Source organism: Lepisosteus oculatus, chromosome 2, assembly GCF_040954835.1.
Source record: "Lepisosteus oculatus isolate fLepOcu1 chromosome 2, fLepOcu1.hap2, whole genome shotgun sequence".
Taxonomy (NCBI): Eukaryota; Metazoa; Chordata; class Actinopteri; order Semionotiformes; family Lepisosteidae; genus Lepisosteus; species Lepisosteus oculatus.
Genome location: NC_090697.1, coordinates 47,240,747 through 47,262,310, shown reverse-complemented (window position 1 = coordinate 47,262,310; position 21,564 = coordinate 47,240,747). Strand labels below are relative to the sequence as shown.

The 21,564-nt window shown below is 36.9% G+C and overlaps 1 protein-coding gene across 1 annotated transcript in view; it reads right to left on the bottom strand.

Annotated features, from left to right (window-relative positions):
• Nucleotides 1–21,564, bottom strand: part of LOC102683495 (kinesin-like protein KIF3C) — a 78,489-nt gene that overhangs the window by 15,917 nt on the left and 41,008 nt on the right. The window contains exons 2-3 of the mRNA XM_006625854.3: nucleotides 10,721–10,822; nucleotides 7,296–7,418 (exon numbers count right to left, since the gene is read on the bottom strand). Of these exons, the coding sequence (XP_006625917.3) occupies nucleotides 7,296–7,418; nucleotides 10,721–10,822 (225 nt within the window). The remainder of the gene's footprint in view (nucleotides 1–7,295; nucleotides 7,419–10,720; nucleotides 10,823–21,564) is intronic.

Below are 21,564 nucleotides of genomic sequence, written 5' to 3'. Positions count from 1 at the left end.
CACAGGCTTAGGAAGTCAAGTGTGCAATTTCTACCCTCCATGCAGCCACTCTTTCTAGGTTTTTTTTCTCATTGCTAAGAGTCTCAGATAATGGCTTTTATTCACTGGCTTTCAAATACCCAGGAGAGCTTAGAGAGCCATGTTTGGGAAATCAATGTATCTATTACTGTTGCACTGTTTAAGTAATTTTAAATTCCAGTCTTTTAAAGGTTAAAGGTTTCTTGATTGGCAGTTTTGTAGGGGCTCAATCAAAAATATTGAGAGAACTGCAAAGCCTCAATTTCTTAAGCCATTTTTCAGATGAATGACATTTTATTACTCCGCCACAGACATTGTTTTTAACTTTTGTTTGACCTCTCCCATTTCTTCTTCTTCATGTTCCTCTCATTATCATTTTAATCAATTTACTCAAAACCAGCTTCTGACATGATATCTGTAGGGAATCTAAATTAAGTATGGTGTTTTTAATTATTTATGTCCTTTATTAATGTCCTTTAGACTGACTGATACATTAAAAAAAACAATATAGAATTTATGTGCAGATTCTTCAGTTCTGAACGTATTTCTTAATAAGCCTGAAATCTAGAATGCAGTGTTATTCAACTAAATAAATACAAAAGCATATTTTTTAGAAAAAACATTCAACATATGAGCCCACCAAAATCCAGTTCATGGCAAAATAAAAATTAAATTAATATTAATTAAAAGAGTAATACAACATTGGCAATCCTAAATTTCAAAACTCATTTCAATTTATGTTTTAGGCATGCATAAAAATAATTGAAGTTAAAAATTAGCATAAAAGGTTATCATGCAAAATATGTTTTCATCTTCACACAGGAAATGTTAATATTAGTATCTCAAGCAATATCTGAATGAAAACATAACCAATCATGTTAAAGTGGTTTTAATGTTCATAACACCATTGGGATTTGCTTCAGACCTCCAGGACCAACAAAAGCTAAATAATTTACAGGAAAACAAAAGACAAATGTGAGAAAAATACTAATATACAGACTTGTATGACAAAGTGTTTTTAAAACAGACAATAGCACTTTTAAAACTCCAGTGAAGACTCCCAAATGCGTTGTCTCCTAGAGCTTACTTCAGCAATGGATAACACACAAATAACTTTAAAAAAATCACGTGACTGGTTTGATGGTGTTGAACTGGTTCGATGGTGTTGTATCAGAAATTAGGATTTAGAAACGAACATACTATTTATTTTCCATTTATCACAATCTGTACAATAAATTAAAATTATTCAGAAAGATATTTCACATTTACGCTATATCATTTATATATTAAGATTAATTTGATTGTCTCAGTACTTGTGTGTTTCTTTATTGAATCCAGACTGTGCACAATTCAGTGTGAATAGTTTTTATTTGTATGGTAATTAATAATCTCTAAAGAAAAGTGTAATCAAAATGGTTTCTTTCCAAGATGGCAATTGAAAAACACCCCATGCCGGGCAAAAAATAAAATGTATGCAAATTTTGCATACATCTAAGAAATACACATGAATATGAAGGTACTTCACATCAAGGTCACATAAGACACATTTCCTACTTAAGAATTGGTAGCTTGTTACTAATCTCACACTTTTAACTTAAGGCTGTATCAGCTGAAGTAAGAAAAAAATCACAAAAGTAATTCATAAATGTAAGGTTTTGCACAATGCCAAGGTTAATGTGTCCCCCAATCATGAAATTATAACATAAATGAAGCCTCATTTAACATGAATCTTAGGCTGCGCTTTCAGTTCATCAGCTTCTTGCAACAAAGCACATAAAATAAGCATGTGACAAGCCTTTTCTGATCAAACCTGAGTGTCAAATCTAGACTCAAAGCCCTTCTTTTCAGTAAGGCTTTTATTTCATTATTTTACCTCTAACCTCTTATCTTTCTTATATGCTTATTTTATAATTTGCTGTCCCTATAACTCTTTTTTACACCTGCTCTAAAGTGCTTTGAGATGCTACTTTTAAAGGTGCTATATAAAATAAAGTTTATAATTATAAAATAACCATACTATATTTAGCAAAACAAAAGATTCTCAATTATTTTGCTCCTTTGTCACACCCCTACCTAAAAAAACAATAAGCCCTTGCTTAGGCAAAAGAAAACATGCAAATATGTCTTACCAAATATTCCATAAATATACCAGATATATACCACTCCAGTTGTCAAAGCATTTTCTTTAGAAATTGTTCAAATTCAGTAATGATTTTCCAGGATTGCTGTCAGAGTATAAGAGGCCATGCTGACGCTCATGTGCATTAATGAAGTCAATAATTTAAAATTAATTACTTTCATACATATGTTGCCACAACACAACACATCTTGATAACATGTATGTTACTTACATGCAATCCCCCTTTTGCTGCTATATTGTGTTTTAATTGAGTCACACAAAGAAATCTCCTCATCTCTGTGCCTGTTTTCATTAGTGTTTATATCTATTATATAATATTCTTGTTTAATTGTGGTTGGTGAAACTGAACTAGTAAAATGGTGGCAGTCAGTAAACAGGGTGACCAAAGTAAAGCCAGGCTTCTCACATCAGTGGGCAAAGCATTCTGGGTGTATGAAGGTTGAAAGGGAAAACGTCCGAGACCAGAGTTAGTCTGAAACTTGGTGTTAGTGGAAAAGAAACCCTTTGATCTCAGCCCCTGCACAAAGCAGAACTCCTCCAAATTTATGTTTTGGAAATCTCCAGTGTGCTTTTTGGAAACAATTGGAAAATGGATAGCAGAGGCTGAGTCAGTCAAGGTTGGGGCACATGTGACAATGGTGTGTATGGGAATCAGAAGGTAAGACAAACCTTTTTGTACTGTTATATACAGGAGTGTGTGTCCAGTGTGCACAGCAGGAAGGCAGGAACAGTCCAGTTTATAGTACGTAGACATTTAAAAATAGGGCAGAAAACGGATATTTTGATTAAGAAACGGAACCACTGTATTGGAATTGATAGTTAAACATGCAGTATACCATGAAGCTTTAGAAATAAACTAAACATCTATAGTCATGTTAGACTGCAGGAAAAAGAGACCTTCCTATTCTTCCTTTATTGCAATATTCCACTGCAATAATGTTTTCAGAATTCTCATCTGTACCCACTGAGTACAGTCTGATGGTTCTCTGTGTGTTTAAGTAGCACAGAGGCCTGTGAAACAGAAGGGAAAGTGTTTCTTAAATCTGAATTCTAAGTTAAGCAATAGTCTTAAGATTTAAAGTTCTTATTGCTGTCCTCCCTCCAAAATTGGTAACACAATAATAATAATAATAATTGCTAACACTTATATAGCGCTCTTCTGGACACTCCACTCAAAGCGCTTTACAGGTAATGGGGACTCCCCTCCACCACCACCAATGTGCAGCATCCACCTGGATGATGCGACGGCAGCCATAGTGCGCCAGAACGCTCACCACACATCAGCTATCAGTGGGGAGGAGAGCAGAGTAATGTAGCCAATTCATAGATGGGGATTATTAGGAGGCCATGATTGGTGAGGGCCAATGGGAAATTTGGCCAGGACGCCGGGGTTACACCCCTACTCTTTTCGAGAAGCCCTGGGATTTTTAATGACCACAGAGAGTCAGGACCTCGGTTTTACGTCTCATCCGAAGTACGGCGCCTGTTTACAGTATAGTGTCCCCGTCACTATACTGGGGCATTAGGACCCACATGGACTGCAGGGTGAGCGCCCCCTGCTGGCCCCACTAAACATGTTAGTATACTCTTTTTTTCTTGCATCGTTGACCTAAATTTAAATTCATTTTAGCACATAGAATTGTTTAAATCTACAGAAGCATTGTACAGTACCAAGGCATATGGGACAGCTACAGGAGACACCAGAGGACCTGGATAGCTCAGTCAGTAGAACATGAGAGTTTTAATATCAGGATCATGGGAATGTGGTGCATTTGCTTTATGGTGCAAGTGAAAACTACATGGGAGAGGACTACAACCTGAAAAGAAGAGACAGTTCCTTTACTCAATGTGTTGTGGGAGAATGTAATAAGCTCTAGCCATGGCGCTAAAGCTGATACCCTGGTTTATTTTAAGAAACATCTGGATGAGATCCTTGGATCAATAAACTACTAATTACAAAACAGGCGAGATGGACCAAATAGACACATGTTTGTACCCTTTCTTATGGTCCTATGGTAGTACTGGTGTATGAAAAAGATAACATTGACATAGGATCTTATCAAAGTTGTCCAACCTTGTGGTTGAAGAGGATTCTCTCAAGAGACAAATGGATAAGATCCTTGGACCTTCATTGCTAGGAACCAATGAATCAGATGAGCCAAATGTCTTCACTTGTTTGTAACCTTCCTTATAGTCTTAGTAGTAAACAATTCCAGAGACATTCACAACTACAGATAATTTGCATTTTGGAGGGAGTGCAGCAAAATTATTTTTATTAAAATTAAAAGTAAATAAAAAGGGATTCAATTGACATTTTAACATGTAATAGTAGGCTATTTACATATAAACGCTGTTATATATATTATATAATATATTTATTTATTTTTATATTATATATATATAATCATATATAAATGATTTTACAAAAAATTAAATTGTTTTAGGAGCCTACAAAACAGCTGAGAGAGATAAAAGCTTCATTAATTAAAGTTAAAATACAAGAATCTCTTACTACACTATATTAAATTTAGTTAATCAAAGTATCTAAGAAAATTGTAAATTTCTTTGGCAAACATTAATTATTTGAAAATGGACAAAGATACCTGAAAAGGCAAATGAACCAATTTGAGAAATCACCTACACATAAGAAGGTTTTCCTACAAATAGAAAAGAATGTTTTCTTACAGGAATGTTTTATAAATACCTTTTATAATAAGCTATAATTGGGAAACATAATGACAGATGAATGTTAATGATTCCAACTAAATGACTAAGACTTTGATCTCACATTACTTTAAACTGCAGTTAGACCCTCAATTTGATCTTATTTTACATAAACTAATATCATGTGCTTGAGTCTTTTTAAAATGTATGAATTGCTAAACTGAATGTAGATTTATTATATTTCTAATAATAAACTATATACATTAATTCATTATAAATACAGATAATATTAATGATAGTATAATTATTATTATATTTATAATAATAATTTGATTTTTTTAGTTTTCAATCCAAAGGACTCCAATGCACTTTACATAAAGAAAGGGAAACTCCAAGGAAAGTAAATGTATTTTTATGTATCATCTTAAGTATCATCTTCTGTTACAAACAGACTTGTAGCTCTATAAACACCCAGAACCAAAGTCAGACAGATTTTAAATCTGAAGATATCTGATAATATATATTCAATTTTTGCAGTGATGTGAAAAAGAAAGTACACACCCTCATGATTATGATATGGTTTTGCATATTAAGGCCTATCTGACCTTTATCTAGTCCTCACTAAGTCCTAAAAGTAGATAAATCTAACCTCGTGTGATAAATAACACTCACAAATTTTGCTTTGTCATTACTTATTAAGCAAAAATGTAAGTGCACCCCATTATTCAGTAAGGTGTATAACCGCCTTTAGCAGCAATAACTTGTATTTAACGTTAATCGGTCTCTCACATCAACTGGGAGGAATTCTGGCCCACTCCTCCTCACAAAACTGCTTCAGCTCTGTGATGTTTGAGGCCATCTGTTTATGCGCAGCTCTGTTTAGGCCCCACCACAGCATCTCAATGGGGTTGGAGACTGGACTTTTCCATAATCCCGATTCTTTTCTTTTCAGCTATTCAGTCATAGATTTATTCTTGTGTTATGGATAACTTTCTGCTGCATGATCCACTTTTGGCTAAGAGTCAGCTGTTGGACAGATGGTCTCACATTTTTCTCTAGAATGCGCTGGTATAGAGAGGGAGTCATGGTGGACCCAATGATTGTGAGGCGTCCATGTCCTGTGGCTGCAAACCCCAAACCGTGCCCTCCACCACCATGCTTGATGGTTGGTATGAGGTTCTTGTGGTGGTATGCAGTGTTATAGGCTTTCGCCAAACATGTAATTTTGCAAGACAACCAATCAACTCCACTGTGGGCTCATCTGTCCACAGGACATTGTTCCTGACACCTTGTGTTTCATTCAGGGGCTCTTTTGCAAACCTAAGCCCAGCAGCAATGTCCTTTCTGGAGTAAAGTCGTTTTCTCCTGGCTACCCTTCTACGACATTCTTGTTCAGTCTTTTCCTAATGGTAGAATCATGAACTCTTGAACATTTGCCATATTGACAGAGACACTTCTGTGGCAACTGTTTTGACCTTTCTCCCTCTGTAAATTATTTTTCTCACTGTGGAATGATGGACTTCACATTGCCTGGAAATGGCTTTATTACCATTCCCAGACTGATGAGCAGCAGCGATTCTTTTTCTGAGACTGTCACAGATATCTTTTGACCTAGACATGACGTAACCACAACCTTGAAAGCTCCACACCAAACTGACCAAGTTACAGGTGGAAGCACTTCCTGCTGATCAACTAATCACGTGCACTTGTTTAGCCGCAGCTGATACAGCACCTGATAGCAGAAAAGGTGCACTTACTTTTTCAAGCAGGGCTTCCGAATGTTGGCTGTTTATGTTTAATAAATAATAATGTGTTATTTGTCACACAAACAAAGGTGAAGGTCAAGTATGTCTTAATATTCAAAACCATAGAATCTTATGAGGGCATACTTTCTTTTTCACATCACTGAATGCGTTACATAATACTGTGGTTGTATTATTTTTCAGTTAACCACTCTAAACAGACACTGTTATGAATGCTGTTGGGAAAACATTGAAGTCCTTGAAATTTTGATTTAATGGAAAATAATTTTCCACACTCCCTTCCCTGGGGTTATAATGTTGCACATAATTCCAGAGCTGCCCATACACTTACAGGGATGGCACAACACTAAACAGTGATCTTCAGAAACCACACAAAATATGCCACAGGAAACAAAGGCAGACAATGAACAAAACTTTCCAATCTGCCAGGCAAGAATTCTAGCATTATTTTTAAAAGCTAATTCCACGGTTCCCTAAATCTGATGCAGAAATATTGTATTCGTTGGGTTCATTTTTCATAATCCCTGGTAAAACTGTGCAAGAGCAAAATAAAAACAAAACATGCAAAAGAGAGGTGTGGAGCCCAATTTTTCCTTTTTTTTTCCTTTTTAATTCCGGCGACAGTTTTCTTTTTTCATGAAACCGCTGCGATCTCAATGAGAAATTAAGACCCTAAAACCCTCTCCCTCCCCTCCCCTCCCAGACCCAACCTTCTTCAGCTTCTTGGTCTTGAGCTCGACCTCCTGCTGCAGGGAGGAGAACGTCTCTCTCAGCTCCACCGTCTCCTCGTCCTGAACCAGCATCTGCTGCTGGATCTCCCGCTCGCGCCGCTTCTGCCAGGGGGAGCAAGAGGTCCAGGGTTAGAGAAGCTGACAGGCTGCGAAAATCCAGCTTCGGCTCTGGATCCGGATTCAGTAATGCTCCAGATCCATATTCAGAAATGCTCCGGATCTGGATTCAGAAATGCTCCAGATTCAGATTCAGAAATGTTCCGGATCTGGATTCAGACATGCTCCAGATCCAGATTCAGAAATGCTCTGGATCTGGATTCAGAAATGCTCCAGATCTGGATTTAGACATGCACCACATTACATCAAGTGACTTGGTTATATTAATGATTGTTCACATACTTCTATGCAAAACGTTAATTGTTGCTGCCTGGAAATGAGATGGTGCGCTAAATTTGCTTTCTTAAGTAAGCATGCATTTTATGCCTAATATTTTGTATTTGGACACAGAACTAGGACATCTACCATGGTTCAAGACTTTGAGAGGTATATTTTGAAGAAAACTTTGCATTATTCTTGTGTTTATAATAATAATTATGTGGTGCAGTGAACATGCATAGTCAGAACAAAAAATAAGATACTGGATCAAATGCCTTCGTGGCAAAACTTTAAAGTCTAAGCTGGTATGGTCTTTAACATTTCTCTGTTCTTGGAAGAAAGCCATTTAAGTTCTGGATGTGTGTGAACCTTGTGCAGAAATGTTTCCCACAGATAATCCTATAAACTCCCTGCTCCTTCATCAGTTGCTTCATGTTTGCTTTATTTTGCTAGTTTAACTATGATTTTTTTATTAAACTGCAGTTAATACTCTTAAATTAGTCTGTAAACGTCTCTAAATGTTTGGTGCACACGAGCCTTCCAACTACAAATAATAACAATGGGGCATAAATAAAAAAAATATTGTTTGACATTTACTTCCATTTTAAAACTTTTTAAAAAAAATCTAGCACTTGCATAATTCAAAAGTATGCTCTATAACATCTTCCATCTGTCTGGTTGTCAGAAAGTTTTGTATAATTTTTGCAGAAATATTCCTATTTAACTTTTACTGTAGGTAATGAAAAATACCTACATTTCTCCATCCTTTCTTCAACAAATGATATCTGAAATTCTTAACTGAGAAGCACAAAGTCAGTGAAAATAGGTCATGTATTGTTGAGTGGGTGTACTTTTTGTAACTATGTAGCAAAGACGGAGGGGGTCTAGTAATTTTGCACTAATTAGAGGTTTGCTTACATCTATTTCAGGTAATCAGTGCCAAGTACCACTCCTGTTAAAGCTACATTTTTCCAATCATGCTGTTCTACTGTCAGCACAAGCAAAGACCTCATTCCATCAACATAAAAGCCCTGTGTATGACCTGGGCATAGAACAGAGACTGAAAAGCACTACATCTGCCATAGCTCAGCAGGAGAAACTTGTACGTTGTGTTAATTCCACAGATTTGTGTTCTTTCAACCACTATGTAAGGCTTGTGGAAAAAAAAATACATTTTATAATTAAAGCAAAGAATGACTAGCTCCAGCTTAAAATAATAAAAAACAAATATCTAGGTCAAAATCAGTGGCAAGCTCTAAAAGTTTTTACCAAAAAAGACTGGCGGGTGTCATTGCCACCAAGGGAACTGCCACCAAATAACTACTTAATGGGTACTTCATACTTAACATACTGTATTTCAGTGTTTTTCTCTTTAGTTTTTGCTAATCTTTACTGTAACTTAAGCATCGAAGTTTTAAATCACATATATAAGTAAAACAAATGTCTACAAAAAGCTTCTTGAAACTTCACAAAATGGACACCCTATAAAGGGTCTGAATTTCTTTGCAAATAATTGGAAATCAAGGCACTGTAGCCCTAAATGTAAGTCAATACCTAGCATGTCAGTCACTGGTAGAAACCACCAGTACTTAGAACATGGGCTCCTGCACCCATAATACCTCCCGACCTGAAAGCAGCTGGCCACTCTGTAAAGAATGACAAATAACTAAGTCACCATAGTATGCAATTATTTAAGAGCCTCTGGCAAATACATTAATGTATAATGCAAACACATTACATGAATCATTATACAAATTATATGTGATATTATTGATAAATTGTTAATGTGCTGTGTGAGTAATATTGAGTGATATTCATTTCTGCTTTCTTTTCTAAAAAACATATGTGATGTAGTGGAATACAGCCACTTTAATTAGAAATCCAATTAATACAGCCTAGATTTGCAAATTAGGTTAATTTCCCCACAAGCAAATATGTCATTTTCGTATTGGAGTAACAACAGTAAGTGTAGCTTACTGGTAATTCAAACACAATCTATGTAGCAAAGAAGCCCTTTTAATATTAAATAACCAGTGAGAAAAATTAAGTAGCCTTTGCATAAAAAGGATTAATGCAATAGCCTTGAGAAGTCTTATTCTGAAATATTTACAGTGCCAAAATATGCAATACACAATGACTTGGCACCACAGCTATTTTCCCATTAAAAATTAAAGACATTTTAACTATTTATAATGTGGTATTCCTTAAAAATGCCTTGGTCTTTGGTGCCTGTTTAACAGGCAAAACCATTTCAAGGTTAATTTTCCTCATTTTGAAGAACTGAAAGACATCTGTCTCAGGACTTTTCTTCAATTTGCCTGAAGTGACTGACTTTCAGTAGATCTCTTATTATAGTATGGTCCAATGATAATTATGATGATTGTGTCTTCACGCCCTTGTGTCCTGGAATGATCTAAAGTCCGGGGATCTAAATGTTAAGAGCCTACATTTTCAGAACAATAAACATTGAACTGCCAGAAAACCTTAGATTTCCTGTCCTTCTCTGGACAATTTTAGGTGGAATAAAACTTCTAAAGTCTACTAAAATCTCTGTGCATTTACTCTAGTTCCAAAAAAATTGAAAATTCAATTTTGGACCCAGCTAAGTAGGACAGAAAGCATAGGTTTCATATAGATTTCCTCAGGGCCTTTCAAATAATATTGAAAACTGAGCTGCTAAACACATAAGAAGCTACACTTCTTCTGCAACATTGTAAGCTTTTTTGGCTTCACAATCATATTTCAACACTGCAGTCTAATTTTAATTATCTTCATAACAATCTTGTGTTCGTTTTTTTCAGGACAACATTCTCAATTTGAAATTTGGAAAACCTTCAAAAACTGAAGATGCAAACACTGCATTAAATTTAAATTCTACCTGTACCCTGCTAGACTATTTTCATATTAATTCTTATTTTATGATTGTCCAACATAAGAATAATGCTGTAAATTCTTTTTTTTTCTAAGGTCCCTGGTGTACACGTGTTTCAGGAGTGTGAATAGACGCGACTGCAAAGGGATTTTGTGACCTGTTCTGCAATCTCTTGTCTCTTCATCTCCAGCATCTTCTGCTGCTCGTTGGTGTGATCAATAATGTTCTTTCCACCCACCAGCAACTTACTCTCCATAGCCTAGGGTCAGAAAAACAGAAAACAGACAGGTTTGAAAAAGACAGGCTTAGGGAATAGAAGACACTCCAAAATATATACTGTACTTATACACGGCAGACTACAGTATATGCATATACTGTACACGTCATAGGTGGAAACCAATATAGGTTATTTAGGAACCAATAATAACAGAAAAAGGAGAAGCTGAAGTAGCAGTAGCATAGTTCATCTTATTACAACAGTATGCATTTGATAAGCCAGATGGAAAAAATCTTCCATACCTTTCAAAGAAGCTTTAAAGAATAGAGTGATGGAAAAATATACAACAAAGATTCATAGACTTTACAGTGTAAAAACTGATAAATCATTATAAATAAAATTCTGTCTTTCAGCATAACATAACAGTCATGGCCCAAATACCTTAGCTTCTGCTTTAATGGGCTTTTGTATGTTTGGCTTGATTTAACAGAAAACAGAATTAAATATATATACTATTATAATGTAAACATTCACTTTTGCACATATGTATACATACTTTCTTTTTAACAGTCAATCCCCTTGAGAATGAGCTAAACATTAATTACAGATTGCTTTCAAGTGACTGCTCAAAGCAAGAGGATTCGATTTTAATTACTGATCATATGTGGGCCGATGATTTCTTCATTTTGTGGTTTTCAATATTGTTACAGCATTTGAAATATCTCCTTTATATGCAACCTTTCATGTTAACACCTCAAAGGGTTTTCAATTCCTCAGTTTAAAAGTAAAACAATATGAAGAACAAACGATGTTTGTATATCTACCAATAAAGCTATGCAATACTGTGCTATACCCTTCTAGAAACCCAAATTATTTACCCAAAGTTAATGCAAACTTGGTCTTTGGTGTCATTTTTTGTCAAAATCGATGTTGATGAATCTTCTTACAGGCTCTGTGGTCTATATTTGGTTCTTTTAATACAGAGAATGCAAATGTAACATTTAATTAGAGTGGGGTAACTCTTTGAAGCCTCCAAGGCAATGCTGACCCAATGGGTCACGTGACTGGTTCTGTGGCTCAGCTGATTGGCTCGCCTGTCTGCCTGGGTGCTATGTGGTTTTGGGAATGCTAACGTCCTAAAGGGATATAAACAGAATTAAGTCCGATAATTCTAACATTCTAAAAGAACACTAAGACATTTTTTTGTGTAACAACTCAATTTCAAGGCAAAGAAGATGAGGAGAAAAGGGAATTCCAGATGGATTCATAGGCCCCTTTAAAGGATTCATCTCTGGGGAGGAGAGACTTTGAACAAGCACAAAGGACTTTTCCACATTCCTCACCTTGAAGAATTATTTCTAGGCACTACAGTCACATTTCTGCAGGTCACTAACTTATACAAAGGCAACAGCTCTGGTGTTTGTAATCACCCTGAATCTCCTAAAGGCTATAATGACATTACAGGACCCTCTAGCAAATGTCCTGAACGTGACTTTCTGTTTGCTTCTAATCATTATTTTTATTGCCACATTTCTTAAATCAAAGCACCACATCCGATACAAGAGAGCTGCATTATGATGCCAAATGCTTTTCTACCTTAAAGAGAAGAAACGTCCCGATTTGTTTCACTGCCTCAATCTCAGCACAAAATGTTAAAAAAACATACAAAAATGATAGTTAGCATTCACCTATATGTAAAGGTGTCCTCTTTACTGACTGAATGAAAACATTTACAGTGCCTTGCGAAAGTATTCGGCCCCCTTGAACTTTTCAACCTTTTGCCACATTTCAGGCTTCAAACATAAAGATATAAATTTTTTATTTTATGTGAAGAATCACCAACAAGTGGGACACAATTGTGAAGTGGAACGAAATCTATTGGATTTTTGAAACTTTTTTAACTAATAAAAAAATGAAAAGTGGGGCGTGCAAAATTATTCGGCCCCCTTGCGTAAATACTTTGTAGAGCCACCTTTTGCTGCGATTACAGCTGCAAGTCGCTTGGGATATGTCTCTATCAGTTTTGCACATCGAGAGACTGAAATTCTTGCCCATTCTTCCTTGCAAAACAGCTCGAGCTCAGTGAGGTTGGATGGAGAGCGTTTGTGAACAGCAGTTTTCAGCTCTTTCCACAGATTCTCGATTGGATTCAGGTCTGGACTTTGACTTGGCCATTCAAACACCTGGATACGTTTATTTGTGAACCATTCCTTTGTAGATTTTGCTGTATGTTTGGGATCATTGTCTTGTTGGAAGATAAATCTCCGTCCCAGTTTCAGGTCTTTTGCAGACTCCAACAGGTTTTCATCCAGAATGGTCCTGTATTTGGCTGCATCCATCTTCCCCTCAATTTTAACCATCTTCCCTGTCCCTGCTGAAGAAAAGCAGGCCCAAACCATGATGCTGCCACCACCATGTTTGACAGTGGGGATGGTGTGTTGAGGCTGATGAGCTGTGTTGCTTTTACGCCAAACATATCGTTTTGCATTGTGGCCAAAAAGTTCGATTTTGGTTTCATCTGACCAGAGCACCTTCTTCCACATGTTTGGGGTGTCTCCCAGGTGGCTTGTGGCAAACTTTAGACGAGACTTTTTATGGATATCTTTGAGAAATGGCTTTCTTCTTGCCACTCTTCCATAAAGGCCAGATTTGTGCAGTGTAAGACTGATTGTTGTCCTATGGACAGACTCTCCCACCTCAGCTGTAGTTCTCTGCAGTTCATCCAGAGTGATCATGGGCCTCTTGGCTGCATCTCTGATCAGTCTTCTCCTTGTCTGAGCTGAAAGTTTAGAGGGACGGCCAGGTCTTGGTAGATTTGCAGTGGTCTGATACTCCTTCCATTTCAAGATGATCGCTTGCACAGTGCTCCTTGGGATGTTTGAAGCTTGGGAAATCTTTTTGTATCCAAATCCGGCTTTAAACTTCTCCACAACAGTATTACGGACCTGCCTGGTGTGTTCCTTGGTCTTCATGATGCTCTCTGCGCTTTCAACAGAACCTTGAGACTATCACAGAGCAGGTGCATTTATACAGAGACTTGATTACACACAGGTGGATTCTATTTATCACCATCAGTCATTTAGGACAACATTGGATCATTCAGAGATCCTCGCTGAACTTCTGGAGTGAGTTTGCTGCACTGAAAGTAAAGGGGCCGAATAATTTTGCACGCCCCACTTTTCATTTTTTTATTAGTTAAAAAAGTTTCAAAAATCCAATAGATTTCGTTCCACTTCACAATTGTGTCCCACTTGTTGGTGATTCTTCACATAAAATAAAAAATGTATATCTTTATGTTTGAAGCCTGAAATGTGGCAAAAGGTTGAAAAGTTCAAGGGGGCCGAATACTTTCGCAAGGCACTGTATATTGCTTGCTATTGCTATTCTGAACTAAAACTTAAATGTAACTCCCTAGCTGTCTCTTACTCTCTCTTGCTTCCTGGCAGTAAGTTAATATGTCTGTCTGTTCCCACTTTAAGTATTAAAGTACTGTAATTCAGGTTATTAACTGGTCTCATTTTCTGGTGTATTGCTTTCTTTTCATATAATGCCAAAAATATATTTGTCTGTGAGAAATATAAATGAAAGCATAAACAACACTAGAGAAAGGTTTAAAGAGGGCGCTTCACAAGCAAGGCTTACTAATATGAAACCTATTCCTATCCTATGTAGAAATCCCAGTTCCATCCATAAAGGATGGCTGTGGGTTAAAGCTATTAATATATACTGTATTTCCATCTTATATTTTAAGATTTGCTTAATTTACATTAGAACCTTGCTCCTGGTTTGGCAATACATTAGTCTAAAAAAACACATTTATCAGGTTTATTGATCAATTGATTTTTTTTGTCCCTTAATTTTTACTGACAAAGCACACATTTGCATCTAGGACAAACAAGTTATGGTATGTAGATTTTACGGATTTTGTAATATCAGTGAAATACACTTTTAGAAAGAGCAGATGAAATGATTATTGAACAAGTAAAGGTTAATTCCATGCTGAAAAGCAGAAAGACTACTGTAAATGCAATGTTTGCCCATTGAGCTTTCTTCAGGAGACACATACAATTATATTACAAGTCCTTTTTAAGAGAAAGCCAGCTGTATAATGTCACCATCTTTCATGTGTTGCATGTCATATGATTTCATAATGCCTCTGATTCTGACTTCTGAATTTCTGAATTAAGAACTATTATATTCTGAATAAACATTACATTCTAAATTATAATTTGGAAAACCCAAGTCACATTAAAAAAACAAGCTTATTAACTTGTTTGCGAATTGCTGTTTATATGGACCTGAACTATTGTTTCACACTTCTAGAGTGACTGTTATTGAGGAAAATCCAATGGTAATGGTAAGACAGTAATTTCTTAAATTACGTGGGACTGTAGTACTAGAGGTGCAAGATAACGTCTTTTAAAAATCATCTTATTTATAACTATAATACCAGAATTTGCAAAGACATGCAAGCAAGGTTTGACAGGCAGCTCCAAATTCTCCCTTCCAGATAAAGTGGTGGTGATGCTGGAGTTGTGTGGTAGTTGCATGCTTGAAGAGATTGCCCCCAGCACAAACACTGCTCTGTGCCCAAATGTGGCTTTTCATTTGTGGTCTTTCTAATATTCTGAATTATTGTGTCAGAAAGGGGAAGTGCTAGCATATATCATTTAAAATGGTATGGATCGGTGAACACTGCTAGGGGGAGATTTTCTAATTGAAATGGATTACTATGAATCCATAGACATTGCTAAAGGGACTCTGTTTCTCAGTCCACTAAGGCAATACGGTACTTAGCCTTATAGAAGTGCTACAGCCATGAAAGTAAAACAGCTAGAAATTCTCAGCTTTCCCACTGAGGTCTTGAGGTGTTTCACTTCCTGCCACACTCCTGAGGACATAATCTGAGTAACCTATCAGTTTTCTACAGGTACACATGGTGCTTTAGAGAGCATTCAAAATGCATACAAACAGAATGGATATTGCCAAAAAATAATCTTAAACATCTGGCCCTTGATTACAAACAAGGCTTTTCACTTTTTTAAATAAAAAACATCTTAAACTAGGAGAAGCATTTATTAATTAAATGGACGTGCAAGAAACGAAACACCTCATTTGTGCAAAAATTCATTTTTAGTCTGAATTAAGTTACAGTATGTATTTAAAGGTTTTGAGACAACGCTATGCATGAAACAATAAGATATGTTAGTATCTAGTACTTCCACAAACCTGTAAACACCTTATGGTGTTTTATAAGTAGTCATATTCCAACTGCAGATCTTACAGATATTACAATAGAAAAATCTTTGAATGGTTCTGTGTTTTTTATTGTTTAATTGTATCTGATAATGTCTGATTTGCACAGTGGGGATCATTTGTAACTGTGTATAAGCCAGCCATAAGCTTTAATCTTAATAGCTGCATTCTGACAACTTTCCAGAGATTGAGAGGGCATGAGGATAAGATGACGCAACTTGTCTTTGAATGGAATTATTCATGGGGGTATAATCTATGTCTGGGTCTGACATTCGCTGTCTGCTAAACAAAGGCACTGAATAAATGAGTGTGAATACAGGAAAGAGTTTTACAGATCTCCCGCAAGTAAATAAAATTCAATAAAGTTGTTTAGTTAACGGTGATATTTTTGTCAGGATGTCCACTTTACTCTCCAAATACACTATGTATTCTCTATATACAGTAGTCACAGCAAAGCATGCATTGCCTTTTACAGGAGGCTACAGAATTAATTTTACAGTGGTTTGGAGTTTTTCTGGCAGCATGCCTCTTTTTTTCAATCTTTAAACCCGTTTCAGACACAAAAACCTACTGTTCAATGGGTCATCAGTACTTCTGATGTTCTTTAACATAAGTTCCCTACTGGAATCCCCTGACAACAAAGTCCTAAAGTCATATGAAGTTGAATTTCTCTCCCAATTAATTGAGCTGGTGAAGCAATTTACCCCATAACAGAAATTGTTAAGCAAGTTCTCACTTCTCAACCTGATCCAACAGAGGCTAGTCCTCTTTTATTGAAAAGGGCTGAGAAAATTATGCAATACTTTTTTATTATTGTTGTTGCTAACTGAAAAAAAATACAGTAATATTTCAGGACAGTTCCTTTATACCACTTATATTACATGCTAAAGTAAATACTCTAAACCCATTATGATGTAAACCAAACACATCCTGGGATATGTGTTCAATCCTGGTTTGCTGAGATAAGATAATAAGAAGTCACAATTATTGAAATGTGACATCCTTTAGTATCACATAATTCCTTTACAATAAAAATAGTTATTGGTTTAATTTAAATTACTTAGAATAATTGACTGCATATTTGATAAGATTTGGTTTTGCCATTTCAGCTGTGACAAGGTGCCTCCTCAATGTAAATAGGGGACTTCTTGCTCAAGCATTTGTTTGGCCGGCTGTTCAATTATTGGCACTTGAAATTTTACCAGCTATTGGTCAATAAAGCTGTGTTCCTTGCTGCTCTTAATTCATTTCATAAAGGAATGTCTTATTCAAAAAACTACTGTAAGTCCTTATGCTCACAATAAGGAGCTCACGGTAAACTTTTGAAATTACACTGAAAAGACACTCTTTTTATAAATGAGGTTTGTTGCCAATACAGTAGCTATATTGCCAAACTTAAACATCTGTTACTCATTATTGGTTGTTGTTAATAGTCTATTTAATTTTTTCTTCTTGCTGATGAAAACAGTCATATGAGTAAAGAAAATTATATTGCTCAGCTCAAAAGCGCTTCAGTTTTTCAAAGCACCTGCAACAAAATCATAAAGGCTATATTTAGAGGGAGCATATGTCTTTTAACATTAACCAACGATTATCCAAACAAATCTTTGGGAACATGAGAATATCTATTGTCCATACATAAAGTGCAAAGCTTGTAAAATTAAAGGTCCTGTGGTTTACTGCCCAGTGCTAAACTAGCTGTAATGCATCTTCACATATTGTACCTCTTGGAATCTTCATAGGAAACAGAATTCAATCTGCATTATAACCCTTTGCATACACTGTACAAATGAACATTACTTGAAAATCAGTAAAGTGTACCACTGCAACTAAACAATGTGTGTATTAACCTCCTACATGTATATACTGCCCATTGTGATATAAGCCAGGCAAGAAAGATGTCAAGGCTGTGCTTTTTCTGGGGACAACAGTAACAGAAATGAGAACTTAAATTTCACAAAGGCTCAAAGATCGAATAAATAGTTAACACGACAACCTTCTGATGAACAGTTTCCAAAATACCTTATATTAAATGCTTGGTCAGAGGCTAATGAAAGCTTGAATCAGGAGTGAACCCAGCCTGGGATAAACAACTTAATGTGGTTCAAAAGTTCATAATAGGAGCACAAAAGGTGACTGGGCGATACCAGAAATGTTGTAGGTGGAACAGTGCTAAAGCACTAGTTTCTATAATAATTTTACCAGCACTCAAGGGCTTTACCATATTAGCTGTCTGGGCCAAAATACATATTAGCTGCTGTTGCCGTGTCTGAACTAAGCCGGCAATGTAAATAGTTCACCATAAATAAAATATTTTTAGTGACTGAAGTCTTTGACGTCAGACTTGTGGTGGGGTACGTCTTTGTTCATGGACCCGCCTAGAATCAGACTAAATCAGTTCTGCCTGTGGATTTCCAGTAACAAGACTGGTTTGTATCAGAAAGAACAACTGTATGTCTGGTTTACAGCTGACACTTCAAAATAGCTTTCGGCTCCAAACATGAAAGGACAAGACAATACAGCAGCTTGAAAAAAATCCTGCAGTAGATTTCTGTGCCTCTTCAATGCTCTCAGATTTCTTCCACATGTAATGGTGTACAGTACATAATCAATGACAACAAAAGCTAAAATTAAGTTTATTTCAATTAATGTAATCCATTTTGTATATACTCTGGATATACAGCATACCCATTGAGGGCATATTTCACTTAACCCTGGCTAAATTAAGATTCATTTTTAGTGACCTAGGTTCTTACTCTTACCAATAACAGTGACAGCCTGAGGGTTACAGATCTTACACTTTTCTATTTTCTCTCTCTTGACAACTTCTCTGTCTTCACAGAGACACATCTTTCCCCTGTGAACTCCTCTCACTCTACAGAGCTCTCTAATGCCTCATGTGTGTCTGAGGCTGTTTCAATGTTTGAAAAATGTATTTTGTTTTTTTTTATTTACTCTGTGCTCACACTCTGTTAGTTCTCTCTCTCCTCAGACAGAGAAGAAGTGCCCAGTTCCCACGTGTACTGCAACTACTGTATGTCTCATGTGCCAGAGCAAATGAACTACCCTTTCACTTTCCTGTGGAGCATCTGGGGCACCACCAGCATGGTGTTCCTTATGTTCTGAAGCCATCCCTTGGCTTGCCGACACCCACAAGTCTCTTAGCCTGACACATCCACCAGCTCTCAAAGGAATATCGGCTCCTCTTCTCCTCATTTCCTTCCACTGTTCTTTATTGCTTCTCTTGTGGTCAGGCCTGGAGAACTGATTTCATCCACTTATCCAGTCCCTTGTGAAGCCCATCCATACGGCACCACTCACCGTACTTTGTTAAGCTACTACACAGCTTGCTATCCCACAGGGCTGGTAGTCTTGAAGCCCTCATTATTTTCTCCTCACCTAGCCATTCCAGCTCGGTAAGAGATATATATCCATAACAACCCTAGTGTGCCTCACTTGGGATCAGCTGGTTTGATAGAATCACCCCTTTCTGAGTCTATGTGCAGACTGACAGCCTTTAAACTTCTCTCTAGGATCCTAGTAAGTTCAGAGGTGAGGCTAATACCATGTTAGCCTTTCCAGACAGCTCAATTCCTCTCTTCTCTTTTGAGGGGCCTGCACTGTATAAACCTAATTATACAGACCTGCTCCACATCACTTAACTCCTCATAAGGCTTTCTAACTCCAGACCAACTCATGACCTGAGTTTGAGCCAAAATGGCAGTCTTCTGTGTAATCTCCCAAGGACACTAAAGCCACTCCTTCCAGTCTGAGATGGAAACTACAGTACATCATGTAATGTTTCTGGTCTGGAAGTGCTAAGATAACAAGCCAACATTTTTCACATGATATCAGTCATGGACTAGTCAGCCATCATCAGCAATGCAGGTTAGGGATCAACATCACATGCCTCCTAATGAGCTGACTCAGACCTAGTGTGGTCTGTCACCAGTGATCTGGTGGTATTCCTCACGCAGAAGCCCGACCAACACCTATTGGCTCTGTGGAGCTTGTTGGTCGCTGTCTCCCAAGCAAGTTTAGCCATAATTATCCCTACTCTGGAGGTAAACAATAAAAGCACATGCATGGCAAACAAGGCTATTGTATGACATTTGATTATGCTGTCTTAGAACCTTGCTGCCATGGCTGAAGCCGACAAGCACGGAGATCAGTTCTGCAAATGATACAAAGGCTTTTCCACATCAATCAGGAAGAATGATGGCTGGAGGCAGAAAACATTGAAACAGATGATGCTCCATCACAGTTCAGCCTCCTGGGGGTGCAGCCACCTCTACCTATTGGAGAACTTTAAACCTGGCCATTTGAGCATTTTCTGTTGCGTTAGGGTTGACTAACTACAGTCTAGCTGTGCTTGACAGTGTCTTGGAGTCACAGCACAGTCAACTTTAAAATCTATGGCAACGGGGTAATTTGTATTGAGAAATGGAACCCTATGTGCAGTGGTCCATTGTATATCAATTGGCCTGATATCAGGTGTTTCATGTCAGACATCCACTACAGGGAAATCAGTGGCTTGAAAGGTTTGTTTGAATCAGAACCAAAAGTGCCTATTAACCAGTACTGCCACTGTCCTTCAAACAGCTCTTAAATCTTTTGTTTGGGTTTAGATTTTGCATGCTCACCGTAGCACAACAGCCTGAATGTCCTCTCTCGATTCTCTTATACACACACCTGCCCTTTGGATGCTGCATGCCTTCCTACTGCAAAACCACAATGTGAAAATGCAAGTCTTGACCAGTCGCTGGGCAGTTCATTCACTTATTACAAAATTTAAACTCCATACCTTTACACTTCAGGCCAGAGCACTGTTTATGTATGTAGATATGTTTGTCTGAATGTCTAAGTCCAAGATAATCAACGAACAACAGGTGTGGTCTCGGACACTCTTATGCATTTGTTACCTCTGCCTTTGGATGACCATGAAATCACAGTTTTCATAGTGGAGTGAAGCCTCATCTACTGATTTGGGTACCTAATCAGAAGCCCTTTATTTTTTGCTTTTACTGTGAGTAAAACATATGGCCTGGTGTAGAACAATTAAAGCAATACTCCACAAATAAAACTTACAGTGTTTGTCTGTTTTCATCACAGAATGACATTCCAAACAATTTTATAATAATGTTTGGAAACAAGATAATTCTCATCACATTCTGTCCTATAGCGTTCTGTTGGATGGTGAGAAAACAGCTGTTTTCTCTAAAGCTGTTTCAATTGTACGTACTTTATTAGTACAAAGTACTAGTATGTATGAGCATTGGTACTATTACTGCAAACATCCTACATGTGCGGTAGTATATTTTCTTCTTTACCCATGAAGGCAAAACATACAGGCTCAAAGAATTTAACAGCCATTACACAAGGGTCACAAAAATAATGTACAATTTGTTTTTCTGCTCAGTTTTTATTCCCTGTTTGGTCAACCTACGAGAGCAAGAAATAAAAAGAAGACTGACTCACTTGTTGCCACCTACTATTTAATAAGAAGAAGCTGTACACTATACCGGCTT